This window comes from Haliaeetus albicilla, chromosome Z (assembly GCF_947461875.1).
Source record: "Haliaeetus albicilla chromosome Z, bHalAlb1.1, whole genome shotgun sequence".
In the NCBI taxonomy this organism is placed as follows: domain Eukaryota; kingdom Metazoa; phylum Chordata; class Aves; order Accipitriformes; family Accipitridae; genus Haliaeetus; species Haliaeetus albicilla.
The window spans coordinates 12,292,713-12,310,555 of record NC_091516.1 but is presented as its reverse complement, the minus strand read 5'-3'; the positions used below and the strand labels follow the sequence as shown (position 1 = coordinate 12,310,555).

General features: G+C 42.9%; 1 protein-coding gene across 1 annotated transcript in view; it reads right to left on the bottom strand.

The window, feature by feature from the left end:
• Window positions 1–17,843, bottom strand: part of SERINC5 (serine incorporator 5) — a 53,014-nt gene that overhangs the window by 22,858 nt on the left and 12,313 nt on the right. Inside the window, exons 2-3 of the mRNA XM_069776826.1 lie at window positions 7,398–7,565; window positions 143–321 (exon numbers count right to left, since the gene is read on the bottom strand). Of these exons, the coding sequence (XP_069632927.1) occupies window positions 143–321; window positions 7,398–7,565 (347 nt within the window). The remainder of the gene's footprint in view (window positions 1–142; window positions 322–7,397; window positions 7,566–17,843) is intronic.

Sequence of the window (17,843 nt, the reverse complement as noted above, 5' to 3'; positions counted from 1 at the left end):
TTGACTGCATTATTTCTGACTAAAGCAGTAAAGTCAACTTTTGTTTTGGGTTTTATTTTGCCTAGAACTACACCCAACTGCAAAGTAGGCAGCGCAAACCTGTAAAGAGAAGTGGAAATTAAGCAATCAAACAAATACTCACCCATTATGAATGTATGCTCGGCAGCTTTTGCTGCTGTTAATTTTGATGGTGAACAAGAAGAACAAAAAGAAGAAACAGGCCATTCCAAAACAGACTTTGTACACTGCAGAGTATCCCACCAACTTCTCACACATCTCACCCGCCTGAAGACCCTTGCACATTTGCTTGTAGAAGGGTATCTGAAAAGCACAACAAGCCATTAGATAGGACACAGTGCACCTTGTAACCAAGCATGTCTACGTCTATCCACCACTGACTTTTCACTGGCTTCATTTAACACGTTTCACTCTTGATACGCCTCAGCCTGGATTTAAGGGTTCAGGGGACATAAAGAAATGTAAAACACAAGGGACTGGAGTTTTCCAGAGCCTCCACTCTCAATTCCTTCCAGATGCTTTGGGGTACAAGTCCACCTACCTTTCCTTCAGCTCGGTTGGCTTACTGCCAATTATGGCTTATCCCCTCACCCTGGGGACCCTCTCCCTTCTTCCCACCCTTTACAGCAAAAGACTTTGATTGCTTCAGTAATCCAGCTTACATGAACCATATCAGTGGTTTTACCAGCCGAAGGGGCATGAATGGGGCTGCAGGGTACAAAGTTCTGGCTCGTGCTGCCCTCCGTGGAAACGTAGACCATATCACACCCAAGCAGCACAGGGCCAGCAAGCTCTCTCCTCTCCACCACAGCCTCTGAAAGGGAGTTGTGCCAGTTGCCCTGATTTTGTTTTAAATTAACAGAGAGGCAGGAAAATTCCACCTTTCTTTTGACTCATTAAATATTTGCCTTTGAGGCCTTGCTCTCGCCGCAAAGGGAAAGCAAACAGCTGCACATTTTGGCTTCAGTTTCACCAGGCTGACGTGATGCTGGGCAGTCAGAAAAGCAGGTCTATGTAGCCAGGACCCACTCCTGTGGGGTGCCTCTGTGCAGACACCCCCCCTTGCAGCCAGGGAACCATTCAGCTGTGCAGAAATACAGGCATTTAATTAGAAAACCATCGTTCATTTCAAAGAAAGAAGGGCCTCTCTGTACACTCACAGCCCTCAGCGGAGGCTGGTGAGACCAGTTGAGCAACACATCAAACCCTCTGGAGCTGATCACTGCTGCCTGCACAGGTGACTGGAGGAGAAAGACGATAGTGTGTGCCAGGACACAACATGCACAAATAAATAACTTGGGCAAAGGAAATGGGAATCAGACTTCAGAAAACATTCAGCCAGGCCAGATTTTGCTTAGGAAAAATATACAGAGATTGTAGGCAACACCATCCTCGAACATTTCCAAGAAATTAGCAAAGATCTCTCCTTCCTTTGGCAGGCAGGTCAGTACACAAAACCAGGGCAGGGAAAGAACAAACAGGACCCAAGAGCAAGCAATCAGTCAGCACTCTCAGCTGAGTAGAAAGCCATCTGAGATGCAGGAAACAAGGGATAAACACGTAAACTGCCGGCTTCCCTCAGCAGGGTATGCAACTTCCCATCCCATGCCAGCAACCCAAACCAGTCATGAGCTCAAGAGCCCTCCTAGCAGTTTCCCCAAAACAGCAAATATTTTAGCAGCTCACAGCAATACTGAGTTGCTGTGCTAAGGGTAGTAAACCTAACTACAGTACAGAGCTGATCCTAGGTGGTCTAGAACCAGCCGAGGAGATGAAAAGCAGGTCTCAACACAGCTGTGTGGTGTTAGAAGAATGGATTCAAGCTGAGCCACTCTGAGATGCATTTTCAGAAGTAACTCATGGATCAGTAACCACTTCATAAGAAGCTGGACAGTAAATGAGCAGGTGTGGCTAACTCACATCCAAGAGTTTTTAGAGACCTCCTGAGAAATTGTCTAGAGCACCAGCGATGCCCTTCCCAGGTCTTGAAAGGCAATGAAACGTCAGACTGGGCAAACATGCCAGCATTCAAAAGCAAAGGGATTGACTGGAATAATTAAGAGACTTATCCATGCCCCAGTGATGCCAGGGCAAGCCAAGGGGCCACAGCAATGCCAGGGAAAGCAACTGGGCTATCAATTAATGCCTTCCAGTTCTTTGCTTATAACAACCATCAGTCAGCAGAGATTAAAAAGATACATAATATTGAACTAACAATATTTCTGAGAAAATTAGGTATTTGTTTGATATAGATGATATGACTGACCAAGAGGATGGATTTCTGTAAGATCTGCACTTGATACCAAGCAGCATTTTGCTTATGAGACTTAGAGAAACTAAAAAATAGCTGGAACTTGGTTAATTGACTAGCTAATTAAAAACAGATCTCTGGGTAATTGCAAATAGGCATCTTCTTTAATCGCATAGGTTTCTACAGAGATCTTGATGGGATTTTTGACCCATTCTCTGTGTTCTTTTCTCCATTTAGTAGTAATTTCCTTACAGATCTGGCTGAGAGAAAATGGATGGATTCACAAGAACAATAGCTCAGTTTGTGCCTATACAAACAACAAAGAGCTCAGCCCTCATGTAGTATGCACAACACTATGCAGTAATAAGTGATGGCCACAGGAATAGTCCTGTGGGCTTGAACGCCCTTTTTGGAGACCCATGATCCTGAAGGAAAAAAACAAGAATAAAACCAAACTCTTGGGGACCCCGGCAGATAATAAACGTGAGCACAATGTTGGGGACAAAAGAGCTGATGTAATCAAAAGGCCACGTTTTCCTGAGAGGATGGTCTACTGCTGGAAACAATTTATCAAGGCTTATGTGACTTCTTCACTGAAAGTTAAAAAAGGACTAATTTTTTTTTTTAATTCTGTATCTCCGAAACATGTTCAGCTGCTGAGCAGCCTGCCCAGCCTATTTAATTTACCAGGCTTTCCACTTGCTGCATAGTTTTGCCAGCTGTTACAAGTCACAGATTAGTTATTTGCCAAGTCTGATACGGTGAAATATCTACTTTTATACCTTTAAAAGCAACATAAGCTAAATTCTTTGGCCTCTGAGTAGGGGACAAAGCATTCTTGCTGCAGAAACTCAGGATCCGCTCAGATAACCTAAACGCCTTGGCTGCTGTGCAAGCAATGATGTTATCACAGCGAAGTCAGCAATTTTCCAAGTACGGTGAAACCCTTTGAGATGATAGCAACATCTACAGAAACAGGGACAGACTGCCCTGAACTTGCTTTCCCCTGACTGCAAGCTGCTGGCGCCCAAAATAAAAGCAGTGCAAGAAGCAAGCCAACATGGCCACACTGCGTCCAGGCTCCAGTTGGCTGGGGCTTGGACACCTCCGAGCTGGGGTCTGTCTGCACCCAAACATGTGAATGCAGAAGTGCAGGAAATAGCATCAGAGGAGGAATAGGAAGGAAAATGTGTGTGGAAATGGGCCTGAAGAGCCCGAAGGAGACTGCTTTCATCTGGATGTCCTCATCTAACAGAGGGAGAATGTGGCAGATGAACTTTGTTATGGAAATGGAGGAAGCATGAAAGAAAATCTGTGTAGGTGGGGAGACAAGGGCAAAAAACCAGGTAAAACTGCCTGTCTTGAGCAGCTGAGAAATGGAATAGAAAAACAAAAAACACTCAGACCAAAACACATGCCATATTGTACCTATGGCTAAGTTCTTATCAGAAATAGGCAATGGGAATCTGTACTTTAAAAACTCATTTTTGGTAGCAAATTTGGTTTTCAATGTACTATAATGCAGTTAAGGGCCAAGATACAGACCTGGCTGGGGAAACAAGCCTGAAAGCATGCTCTGCCAGAACATGTAACCATCTAGAACCAAAATGCTTTGACACAACTGAACTGGTTTTTACTGGTGTTCATTTTCTTTCTTATTTTTCCTTTCATTATTTAAGTAGGACATGGATATTTTCAGGGTGAAACCACTAGTTTTGAAACAGCTTTAAATTTAAAAATTTAGTAAAAAAAAAAAAATCAAAACACTATTTTGACAGACCAAAACAATTCTCTCCCTTTTCTTCCCTCAATTATCCTTTCAAAGCCTGTGAAATGCAACATGTTCAACAGAACATTTGTGAGTAAAGCTGTACCTGTTTTTCAAAAAAACAGAGTAACTGGAAAAAAGAAGTAATATATGGATCAAGGCGTAGAAGCACTTCTTCAAGTTGGGTCCTGCTTTGCTTCATTTTGGAACAGAGTCAAGTCTCTTTGTGTAACTGCTTATTGGTCTTTTCTGTCTTTCTGTCCCCATCACTGAGGCTCTCATGTATTGACTGATGCTCTAGCCCATCTTTTGCCTTGAAACACAACCTTGCTCCTCTGAAATCTATTCTACATGCTTCCATTCAAAATATTTTCCTGGTCAAAACCACCTACTCCTTCGCTACCCCTCCACTGCCTCTTGCTTCTTTCCCAGAGATCAAACACAAATGTCTTTGTTTCTTTGCACATTTTTCAGAATTTAACCCTTTGGGCCTCTCTCTCTCTTGATGCCCCATGGGCACAGGAACAGCTCAGGAGATGGGGAAGAGTGAAAGCAACAGAGAAAAAAATCCCCCTCAAAAGACACCATTCAACTCTTAAGGCTCACCACAAAATATGGTGTCCTCAAAATGCTGCTGGTTAGATTAGGAACCAAGGTTTTGCAACCATAACCAAATACTCCACTGTGTCCTCCCACAGACACATGGTTTCATCTACCTGCCAACTTTGGTGAGGATGTGGAAGTTGAGCTCCCTGGGACAGTGCATCATTTTTCTAGCCATGTTGCAGGGCACAGAGCAGGTCCCCAACTCTGGGCTGCCACCTGCAGAGCCTGGCATCTCGGGAATGGAAAAACTGTCCTAAATGTGTTTTAATAGACAGAAGGCATGACCATGGGGGTAGATAAATACTGCAAAATAAATACAAACATTTTTAAAAGTCTCTGTTTAAGGTAGCCGTAAAAGATGTACATTTGCTGTTACTTCCTCTCAAAATAATGCCAAAGGACCAAGTGCTACAATAAATACATTTAGAACTACTTTAGACTTGGGAATTTATAGCCAATCAATCAAAAAAACTTCTCCCTGACAAGGGAGAGATGGCTTTCACGTAACATCAGCATGAGTATTTCAACTCTAAACTGGTAAAGCAGACACACGGTTCCCTGCCAAGATTATAGCTCCATAAAGGACTGCACTAAAATTTCAATTTTTTTTTTTAATACAAAAATTTAAAAATTCTTACTAAAATGAATTAAAATTCTGTCTCCTCTCAAGAAAGAGAGGGTGAGGTCCTAGAAGCACCATGCAAAGTATTTGCTTACAGTCTGGCTTCAGGAGCTAGAAATGCTCCATGATCCAGCCAAAAGCAAAGGAATCAGTAAGTGCCCAGCACTTTCAAAACACAGTTCATTACTGGGAAGCTGAGACTGGTTAGTCTGAATAAATATTTTCAAGGTGCACTCTATTACAACTGGGCTGAATTAGCTTCAAGAGTCTTTGAACTTTTAACAGCCCCGAACATAATTATTAAATTAGAGAGCAGATAAAGAAAGCCTACTTTCAGATGGTCCATTTCCTATTCAAAGACATCAAACGCTCTAAATCAAGAGGGCGATTATCTTTCCACTTCACACTAACAGCTACTCTTTGTGCCATTTCTTCCCACACTGAGCTTTCAAGACTATGAACTGGAAAAGAAATTTGGCAATACTGAAAAGCACGTTGTTGAAGGCTTCTTGAATCACTTTTCTGTTGGATAAAGAGCGAGTATTTTTTGTTAGGGATACAAGCTGCATTAAAACCACACTACTGATGGAAAACGACTTTATGAAATTTGGATATGAGCGTGTAATTTGTCTCCCACACACTTGAGTTGCTTGGGCTATTCACTTTATTGCCAAGCTAAGCATCTATTAAGTCAAAGTAATTCCTGGCAAGCAATTTCAGCACACACATGTTGAATAGTTTTTAACTTGCAGCTGACAGGCAAACATCATGTCTGCACTGGGTGCTCTTACAGGGTTGTCAGCAGCTCCTGGTGGCTGGGGGTAAGAAGGTGGCACTAGGATAACTCAAGCAAAGCACTATTATATGGAAGAAAACTAGAACAGAACATACAAAGAGCATACAATGGGAAGAGAGGTAGGTCACTAGCAGCAGCGCACATAAACCCTCAAACTAGCCCTGTCATAAGACCGCTGGTTCATCTGTGTTGCAGGCACAGGGTGCTACCACCAGCTTCTGGATCTGGGCTGCTGCGGAGGGAAGTGTTTCACAGACAAGTCAAGTGCGGAAGGTAAGCAGGGCATCAACTTGACCAGCAACTGGTTAAACGAGGGAACTGCCTTAACTGTGCACCCACTGGCACTCCCTCCTGGGAGGGTAACACAAAACAACTAGATGCCTGCAGCGAAAGAAGCCTTCTGAACCTCCAGGGCAAGCACAGCCACAATCTCGAAGCAGGCCCAATGCCAAGTTTGGTGCAGAAACTTAATTTTTAAGAATTAAGCAATCCAGACATTGTTCCCTCCACTTAAATACAGACTTCTCTCCTTGTAGTTTGTAGAGGGCAAGAAAGAGGATTTGTGCTACTCAGAGCAACTTGGGTGGCTTGAGAAACCAAACCAAAGATGTGGTACAACAGGTCTAGTGTGTGACCGCAAGCAGGCTGGTGAGCAATTAGCTTAGGAAAGTTATATTAAGACTCTGAAAGAAACTTGAGTCTTAAAATCTAGTTTTAGCCACTGCTTCTTTCATGCTTTTGAAGCTTTTTAATTAAAAAGACAATTAGAGATGAACAATATCTGCTGTGGTTAGAGGCCATGTGAACATGATGACTCAACACACCCTGAAGAAAACCCCTTGTAGAGGATCCCCAGTGCTATGCATTGCAGTAGTCTGTCACACAGCACCAAGAACACAGAATTAAAATTATAAATGCAGCATTTGAAGAGTTATTTTCTGACTTGCTGCTTCTGCTACTAAACAAGCTGCCAGAGATGAACTCAACGTCAGACTGAACCAATTTGTTCTACTATAACATGTTCCCTAACAGCCTCTAGTGACACTACCTGCACAGCAAACCTGGGATAGGTTCACTGCAGCAGGTTTCTGCACGATGAGAGGAGGAAGGCTGCTAGTCCTATGATCCTTGACTCTTCCTGTTCTGAAACACACTCGATGGGTGAGCAATTGACAGGAAGAGGCTGAGCATGGAAAATCATCCCATCCGGGTTTGGAAGTGGATGGGTGGAGGGAATTGACCGCCTCTTATGAGGGAGTACCCCTACACATAAAGAGCTGTGGAAGGAGCCCCATTTGCTTCCACGGGCAGCAGTGGGTTCATCTCTCTTACTTACGTGTGTTTTCATTTCGTTAGCTACTGTTGTTGACATCATGACACAACAGATGATAGTCACCAGGATGAAGTAGAGCGCATACATGAAGCGGGTGCTGGTTGACTGTTTTATCTTGGGGCAGCATTTGCAGCACAAGGAACAAGCGGCAGTACCACAGCAACAGGCCAACTGGAAAGTAAGACAAAAAACACAATGTCATTCCATCACCGCCTTCAGGTTTCCATTGCAAAAGTCAGACAGGGAAGCTGGGAGACTTCTTGTAAAACTCCAGAATTTCTTAAGTCCTCTCCTCCCAATTGAACAGTATTTAAACGGAAGAAGACTGTCTTGTTTATCAAAAGTCACTAGGTTTAAGCACATCAGTTTCTAGCTTTTCCACATGCTAAGGATGACAGTGTAGAGGATGAGGAGGAGCAGCTCCCACATTCTTAATCCTGCTTTTTGCTATCTCTGTGTAGCTCACGGTTCTGACATCTTTCACCCAGCAGAACAGGCACTGCAATGGTAAGGCTCTATTTCCTGTAATATACTCTCCCCTCTTCGTAGTGAAAAAACAGATCTGCACAAGAAGGGCACAGACTCCAAAATGGTTTGCTTTTTAATATACAGACAAAACTATTTTGTTTCTAAGACGAGCTGGAGTTTTTGTTTCAAACAAGCGGTACAGATCCACTTCAATTCACCAGAACCATACTGTCTTTTTTAAGGTGCCCTTTCTGGTACACATGCAGACTAAAAAGCTTTTTTTTTTCTAGAGAACTTTTTATACTACTAAAGAAAGACTTTGAGCAAATTAGAGGGGACAGGGAAAACTGTTTTAAGACACACTTTGGGATAGTTGTGCTGAAGGCTTGATAAACAGACAACCACTACAAAAAACCCCAAACTCAAACCAACAAACAAAAAACTACATTAACAGTTCTAAATATTTTGGTCAGTAGAGAAAGAATCTGGAAGGAAATACTTGGCTTACTGCAAACAAAGCAGAAGATAGCTGAGCTTGAAGGACCCAAAATACAATGGCACCATCTTGTACTGAAGAAAGCCAAAGAAATGCAGCTTCACAGTTATTTAGACACACTTTGCAAAGGTGAAAGCGGTGATTCCCCGTGCAAGATGGCAAGGGAAAAAAACCACAGCTGCAAGGAAAATAATACCAGATCACGCTTCAGCTGATACCGTCTCCAATGTTTAAACATTATTAGAGACAGAATTCCTTGTGTATTTCAGTTCTTTTCTACCTGCAACTGAGGGTCCACCAAGATAAAAACCAAGCAGCACAGCAAAAAGCACATAACTGACTTATTCAACAGGAAAAAAGGTACTGAATAAATCCTGAAAGAGATCTAGCTTGATGCTCGTTATTTCTTTGCTGTCAACAGTATCATTAACTTTCAAAGAAGCTGGATTCCCCTTCCCTGCCTTCTACTTTTAGAAAAGTCATATCTAAAAATATAAACATAAGCCTTATTTTTATACATAAGGTAGCACTGTACTTGGCCAGGCCCTTCCTTGCCATAGGCAGCAGCTTCATATGGCTCCTGTGCTTAACCCAGCAGCTGCGACCACAGGAGAGATTTTTGGACATCAGCGGGCAGCCAGGAACACGGAACCTCTCTTCCAGGTCTCACTGCTGCCAGCCCAGAGCAACCTCACCCCTCAGCACTCCCATTTTCAAAGGGCTCCCTGCAGCTAGTGTGTGGCATAGGGGCAGTGCGCTGCCAGTGCCAGGGGCTCAAGCACACCAAAGCCGCTTTTTCCCAGTGTCTCCTCAGCCCTTGGAGCGGCCACGGGGATGTTCAGGAGCCCCCCCCTGATTTCTAGCAAGCAGGTGTACAAGACGAATGGCTTTTCTTGGCCCTTGCCAAGGGATTCAGAATGCAGAAGTGCCACATTTGAGTTGTCCAGGCAAACTTCTCTGGCTTGTATGTGTCTTCAGGTGCCAAACCATCACACACTGTCTTCCTCCCAGGACAATTCCTCTTCTGGCACCAACGACTGTCCAGCCTGGAGAAGGGGGTTTCACATGTGTGTCTGCAAATGCACATATCTGCTATAACTCCAGAGAGTCCCACAACCAGACTGGTTGATCAAAGGGCCCCAAATCATGTTGAAGAAGTGTCCTGAAAAGACTCCCAGCTTATCATCTCCTCGCCATGACTATCTGCTGCAACACCCCACAGAAAGAGGGTAGTGGACGGGCCCTTGCCTCGCTGGACAATGGCTCTTCAGCTTGCAGAAGACATGAAACTGGACAGTTCAACCCAGCTCCCATGCTGCCCTTCTCTCAGTTCACCGCTGGATCTCATGGCAGAGGAGACAGGGGCCTCAAAGCACACAGCTGCTAAAACTGCTGCTGCTGCAAAACAGAAATCCTCCCCAAAACACACAAAGCTCCAACTGTGGGGAATAAACAGAATGGGCTCATGTTGGCACCAAAGCTGGAAATTAAAAATACTATGTGCATAAGCACAGTGTGCAAGTAGACTTCCAAAATAGAAGGCAGTGGGGGCTGAATGGCAATTTTATTTTTTATATGTAGTGAAATTAACTTAACTTTTACAGCACCATTACAAGTCCAAGAAGTAAGGAAGCTATGGCAAGTTACCGATTCAGCAAACAAATGGAATAATAACATTTCAAAACAAAAACATACCAGAAAAGCATAATCCATCCACTTCAGAATTGTGGAAAAAAAAAAGATTAAGAGTAAAGGTCCTTTCAGTCTGTATCAGCCAGATCCAAGGTATCCACAATGAACCTCAACTGCTGGCCATACTCACCATAACATTAAAAGCTATAGTACAGAAGTAAAAAGGTATGCAGCTTTGGCATTTGTAAGGGGAACAACATTTTCCTAAGTCAGGTGCTGGAGAGCTCTGCCAGTGAGACCTCATCTACATCCAGCAACATGTTTGCCATTCCAGTCCTGGGTCCCTGGAGCTGCTATTTAAAGCAACAAATACTTAAATAAGACTATATAGCTCATTTATGCATTGTTCCACATTACTTAGAGAGACTTTAATGATAAGTTTCGAATACTGAGCAAGTACCCTATAAATAGGTGTTATCTGTGAAAAGTACCAGTGTCTCCATCTTTTTTCAGATGCACTCCTTTAAGCACTCTGAATAGCCATGGAAACCACTGAAAGTTGGTTAGTTTATTCAGACACGGTCCCAAATTTGGTGGATTTTTTTTCTGTTTTTTTTTTTCTTTTTTAAACTCTGGTTATGACTAACTACATTCCAGAGTGGGCTGCAATGAAATAGGTGTTATCCAAAAATAAATGAAAACAGTCTCTGTCCCAAAGAGTAAGAAGCTGGCCACAACCTACTGACCCGAGAGGTTTCAAAGATGTCTTTGGATGACAGACTTCAAAGACAACGTATACAACAAGTTCTCTGTTAAAAGGTTGTGGTCAACGTGCAGCTAAACTATGCAGTCCCTCCTGACGCTGGCTGGGCACGGCCCATCTCGGCTCGCCTTTGCCTTCTGACTGCAGCGAGGGTTTGCGTGGGGCTCAGGACCCACCAGTGCACAAGTGCAAGCTGGTAACAAATTCTTCCCATGTTAAAAAACCAGGCTGTGAAAAAAAGCAAATAATGTCACGAATCTTTTAGAGATGTAGCTTATCATGAAACAAAAGGTCCTCCAAAGGATGGGTTCTGCAGAAGAAGGACACTGTGCAGTTTTCAGGGCAGAGACAACCCAGACAACCAAAGGTCGGCAATCGCTGCTAGCAGGCAGGCCATGAAAATCCTGGTCTGTACCTATGGAGCTCCTTCAGAGTCCTGTGATCCTTCCAAGCCCAGGATCCCCAAGACCACAGTGCAATGGCATCCGAAAGTCAGGCTGCTCTGGCAGGAGTTTGTCCTGCTGCAGCAGGTTCTGGCTTCAAGCCTTTCTCATCCAAAGGCTCCCACAAGTCAGGCACAAGTACAGCCACCTCAGCTCCCTCTCTAGCTTTACATCCCCTCACCGGGTGAACAATGCAGTCTGACAATAATTACAAGCGCAACTCAAATATTTATGCTTCCCACAAATACTTACAATCAGCCGGCCCCCTCACGCTAACCCACCACGACGCCAGGCCTTGGAGCTCAGGGAGGCTGCAGTAACAGTTTGCCTGAGGTCCTGAAACCTGAAAAGCCAGCGTACTTGAAAACGGACTGCGCCACGATTTGAACTGCCTGCATGATGGCTGACTTGATTGCTTTCCCAACAGCAGCCATGGAAAGCTGCATGGGAAATTTTTCTGTTAAAAAACATTCAAAGCACAGTTTCACCGACGTTTCTTCTGGTAGCCAGGCTGGCTCAATAGCCACTGGCTCCCCCCAGCCCTTCTCCCCTGCCAGTCACTCACTCACTCCTGTTGTCCGAAGAGCAGATTTGTTTCCCAGTGTGCAACGAGCCAATAGTCACACACTCAGGAGAGACATTACTTATTTCATATTTGCACAAAGATGAGTGATAGGCGTATGAAATAAATAATGTCTCTCCTGAGTGTGTGATTATTGGCTCGCTGCACACCGGGAGACAAATCTGCTCTTCGGACAACAGTTTTGGTGACCCAGATGGGACAGCCGTGAAGCCTTGCCCAGATCAACTGGCTGGCTACCGACAGGGAGAAGCTGCTCTTCAGACTCCAGCACGCACCGACCTTTTGTTTTGGGGGCTCCAAAACTACTCTCTCCGTCTGGAGTGGGTAAGCGACTCAAAGGTGCAACGTGTGACTTAAGAGACGTTGCAAAGGGGCATATAAGATTACATAAAAGGTACTTCGTGCACGCTTGACAGTGACGACTGGAGGGCACGAAAGCGTAGATAAGAACGTTCTTTTTGGGTAACAATGTGGGAGCGGGATAAGGGGCAGGACAGTCTGAATCTCCCCTCTGCCCTCCATTAGGATGCATCCTGAACTACTGGCTTAAGTTCGGTGGAGATCCCCTAACAAAGAGAAAATTAAAAGAATACTGCCATCAATGGTGGCTGATGTATAAATTGGATGATGGGGAAAATCAGCCAGAGATGGGAACTTCGAATTATAATACTATTTTGCAAGTTATGTTATTTTGTAGAAAACGGGATAAATGGGATAAGACCCCATATGTGGATTTGTTTTTTTCTTTAAGAAGTGATCACAAAATAAGAAAAAAGCGTAAATTGTTGATATCTGATTCAAATGTTTTGATGATGACAGAGCATAAAAAGAAATTGCCTCGATGTTGTTCTGCTTGTAGTATTGGGAAAAGGTGTTTGAAAGTGGACAATGAAGAAGAGGATGTGCAACTGATGGTTTTGATAATAGGGAAAGAAGCAGTGAAGGAAGTGAAGGATTTAGTCCTATTGCAGGTAGAACTCAGGCACAGAATTCACAGGCAGAATCCTGTGATTTAGGCTCTGTTATGCCAGGCGGTGGGGCCGGACAGAATGCCTGTGTATGTGAAAGTCCCCTTTTCAACCTCAGTTTTAATGAATTAGGAGTCATATTGGGAAAATCCAGAAAAAATGTATCGGTCCTTTAAAATGATAATTGAAAATCATAATCCAGACTGGAAAGATATGCAAGTATTATTAAACACCTTATTTTCACTTGAGGAAAAAAAGATGGTGTTGGAGAAAGCTTGGGAAGAGAATGAGAAGATAAATGCTAGGGATGGTCCAAGTCTTTTTATGCCAGCACAAGAACCAGATTGGGATGCAAATACTAGTGTGGGCAGATCGATGAATAATCAGTATCAACAGCTGATATTGTACGGAATAAAATGTGGGGTGCCTAGACCTAAAAATCTTGTCATACTATATCAGCAGGTACAAGGTGAAATTGAGGATCCCTCTGCCTTTTATGAGGACTGTGTGAAATTGCGCTGAAGTGGACTAATATGGATCTCAAGGATGAGGCTAACAGAATGACTTTTACTACTTTGTGCAGCAGTCAGCTCTGGATTTAAGAAGAAAGTTGCAAAAGGTGGATGGCATGTCTGGAATGTCAGTATCTCAGTTAACAGAAATTGCTTATAAGGTTTATAACAACAGAGAAGAATCGGAAAAAAAAGGAAGAACACACAGAGAAAAAGTAAAGGAAAAGAAACAAAACACTGCAGTTTTGGCAGCCGCATTCGCCCAAGTGCAAACCTCCTCTTGGGGAAGAGGTTTTCTGAAAGGATGAGGGCAGGGCAGAGGACAGAGAGCAGGAAGAAATATAGGGAGTAGAATCTGTTTGAGGAAAGATCTGTGTGCAACTTGTAAGGAAAAGGGACATTGGAAAAACGAATGTCCAAAGAAACAATCAACTAATTGGACACCCCCGTCTGCAACCGTTCCAGAGGCAGACCTGCTTATGATTGGTACAGAAGATTCAGACTGACTGGGACCAGGGGTTGAGAAATTAGTTTCCCCAGCTGAACCCCTGGTTTCAGTGAAGCTAGGGAATGAGACAGTTAAACTTCTAGTTGATACAGGAGCAGCTTATTCTGTACTAAATAGTTGTAAAGGATCTATGAGCAAATTCTCTATGTCAGTGATTGGTGCCACAGGAAACCAAGAAATCAGACCTTTCTTTCAACCGATTAAGTGTGAAATTGGAAACAAAATATTTACACATGAATTTTTGTATATGCCAGAATGTCCCCTACCTCTGGTGGGAAGGGATTTATTGAATAAATTGGGAGCACAAATAACTTTTGATCAGAATAAAGTCTGAGTACATATTCTGCAAAATAACGCCTGGGAGGCACAAGTATATGTGTTACAGGAATTGTCAGAAATGAAGAATGTTGAAAATAAGGAAGGACAAACTGAAGCCCCCTCTGAAATCATGAATGCAGTGATTCCTTTAGTGTGGGCAACTGAGAAACCTGAAGAGCCAAATCAGCAGATCCAGTAAAAGAGGAATTGAAACCAGGAATGAAGCCGGTGAGACGAAAACAATACCCCATGAAATTGGAAGCTCGGGTTGGACTAGAGCCTATAATTAATAATTTTTTAAAATATGGACTGTTGCAAGAGTGTCAATCTGAATATAACACCCCGATCTTGCCTGTTAAAAAGCCACATTCACAGAAGAATCAATTAGTACAAGATCTAAGAACTATTAATCAAATAGTGATTGATGTACATCCAGTGGTGCCTAATCCTTACACTCTGTTAACAACAATAGTTGATTCAAATGTTTATTTTACAGTTGGACTTAAAAGACAGCTTCTTTTGCATTCCATTGGATGATCGAAGTCAGAAACTGTTTGCGTTTGAATGGGAGAGCCCTGTAATGGGATGTAAAATGCAGTTATGCTGGACAGTGCTTCCTTGGGGATTCAAAAATAGTCCTACCATTTTTGGTAACGTATTGGCAAAAGAACTGGAACAATGGCAAGGTAAGAAGTCTACCACTACCTTGTTACAATACGTAGATGATATCTTGTTGGGGGCAGACACGGCTGAGGAATGTAAAAAGACACCTATTGATTTATTGAACTTTATTGAACTTTCTAGGGTTCTCAGTATCACAAAAGAAAGCACAAATTATGCAGAAAAATGGAATTTATCTTGGGTTTGAAATATCCCAAGAAGAAAAGAAACTGGGAGTTGAGAGAAAAGATGTGATTTGCCAAATCGCCCCCCCCCCCCCCCCATCAAAAAGAGAACTCGGGATTTCTGGGAATGGCCGGATGGTGTCACATGTGGATATCTAATTTTGGATTAATGGCTAAACCTTTATACGAAGATGTTAAGGGACCAGGAGAGTTACTGGAATGGACGCCAGAATGCCAAAAAGGATTTGATGAAATAAAAAATCACCCTTATGAGTGCTCCTGCCTTATGTCTCCTCAATTTGACAAAACCTATTGAACTTTATGTACATGAGAGATGACATCAGGCGCTCGAAATACTCGCATAAACCTTGGGAGACTGGAAAAGACAGGTAGCTTACTTTTCGAAACAATTAGATAAGGTAAGCTCTAGATCGCCAGGATGTCCGAGAGCAGTGGCAGCTGCTGCGTTGGTAGTACAAGAGGCATGAAAATTGATTTTGGGACAGAAAATAACTGTTTATGTGCCACATGCTGTTGCAGCGGTGCTGGAACAGAAAGTACATCATTGGTTATCTCTGAGCGGGATGGTACAATACCAAGCAATATTACTTGAACAGGAAGATAGAGTGATGAAAGTGTCCAGTGCCCTGAATTTGGCATCATTATTACCTCTACATGAAAAGGAGGGATTGGCACATGATTGTCTACAAACTATCGAACAGGTATACTCTAGTAGTTCAGACCTGAAGGATACTGCTTTACATTTACAGAATCCTGACTGGGAGCTACTTGCTGATGGAAGCAGCTTTGTTTTGAGAGGAGAACAGAAGGCTGGATACACTGTTGTTACTTTAGAAGAAGAAATAAAAGCAAAACCACTGCCAGTGAATACATCTGCTCAAAAGGCTGTATTAATTGCTTCAACTCAAGCCCTGGAATTATCTGAAGGAAAGCGGGCTAATATTTATACTGATTCAAAATATGCCTTTGGAGTAATACATGCTCATGGTGCAATTTGGAAAGAAAGAGGATTGTTATCTTCACAAGGAAACCCTGTAAAATACAGCAAAGAAGTTATGAATCTTCTTGAAGCAGTTAATAAACCTAGAGAAATAGCAGTTATACACTGCAAAGCACATCAGTCTGGACAAACTGTCTGTATCTGGACAAAATTTCCATATCAGAAATAGTGTGGCCAGCAGGAGCGGGGAGGTGATCGTCCCCCTGTACTGGGCACTGGTGAGGCCGCACCTCGAGTCCTGTGTTCAGTTTTGGGCCCCTCACTACAGGAAAGACACTGAGGTGCTGGAGCATGTCCAGAGAAGGGCAACCAAGTTGGTGAGGGGCCTGGAGCACAAGTCTTATGAGAAGCAGCTGAGGGAACTGGGGTTGTTTAGCCTGGAGAAGAGAAGGCTGAGGGGAGAACTTATCGCTCTCTACAACTGCCTGAAAGGAGGTTGTAGCGAGGTGGGTGTTGGTCTCTTCTATCCAGTAACTAGTGACAGGACAAGAGGAAATGGCCTCAAGTTGCACCAGGGGAGGTTTAGATTGGACATTAGGAAAAATTTCTTTACTGAAAGGGTTGTCAGGTGTTGGAACAGGCTGCCCAGGGAAGTGGTGGAGTCACCATCCCTGGAGGTGTCGAAAAAGTGCGTAGACAAGGCACTTCAGAACATGGCTTAGTGGGCATGGTTGATGGTTGGACTCGAAGATCTTAAAGGTCTTTTCCAACCTAAATGATTCTATGATTCTAATTAAAGGAAACAGAAAAGCAGATGAAGCTGCAAAAGGAATTGCTCTATCAGCAACAATGGCAACCTTAGTTTCAAAAAGAATCTTAAAAATTGACACTCCTAAATACACAGAAAAGGAAAGGGCAACTCTAACTGGAGTCTAATTGGACAATGTGTTGTGACTCCACAGAGGATAAAGGAACTAATGGAACAAACACATAAGGGTACACATATGGGAACTCAGGCTTTAATTGAAACAGTGAGGAGATATGCTGTAGGGATTAATATGGTGCTGATTGCTAAAGGTATTACACAAAGATGTGAGATTTGTGCCAAAAATAATGCTAAGATCCAAAGGAGACTCCCTCTTGGAGAGGTAGAAAGAGGTTTTACACCTGGGGAATACTGGCAAATCGATTTTTCTGAATTACCTAATTGCAATGGATATAAATATTAGTTAGTAATTGTTGATACTTTTTCAAAGCGGCCTGAAGCTTTCCCATGTCGCACCAATAAGACAAGAGAAGTGGTAAAAATTTTATTAAAGGAAATTATACCAAGATTTGGGGTACCAGAAAGGTTTTCTTCAGATCAAGGACCTCAATTTGTTGCAGAAATAGTTCAAGAGGTGTCAAGATTTTTACAAATTAAGTGGGGTTTACATACTCCATGGCGACTACAGTCCACTGGAAAAACAGAAAGGATGAATCAGACGATAAAGAGACAGACTGGAAAATTATGTCAGGAAACTCAGATGAAATGGATAGAATTTCTACCTCTAGCATTACTTAGAATTAGAATAACTCCTAGAGTTAGAGAAGGAATTAGTCCATTTTAAATTTTGTATGGGAAACTTTACACTATAAATTTAACAGGAAAAGAAACCCAGATGAACCTTAAGGGTGATCAAATTTTGAGTGATTATCTCTTTTCTGTAGCAAAAGTTCTTGCTTCTCTCCAGAGGTACGTCCAACTGAGAGCTCCTGTGCCTTTGGATTCACCTGTACATCCATTTAAGCCAGCAGATCCAGTGTATCTACAGACCTGGGAAGAGGAGCCATTGACAGAAAAGTGGAAGGGACCTTGCCTTGTGCTACTGACTACAAACACAGCTGTGAATCTCCAAGGAATTGATTCCTGGATTCATTACACCCAAAGAAATGTGGCCCCTCCAAAGATA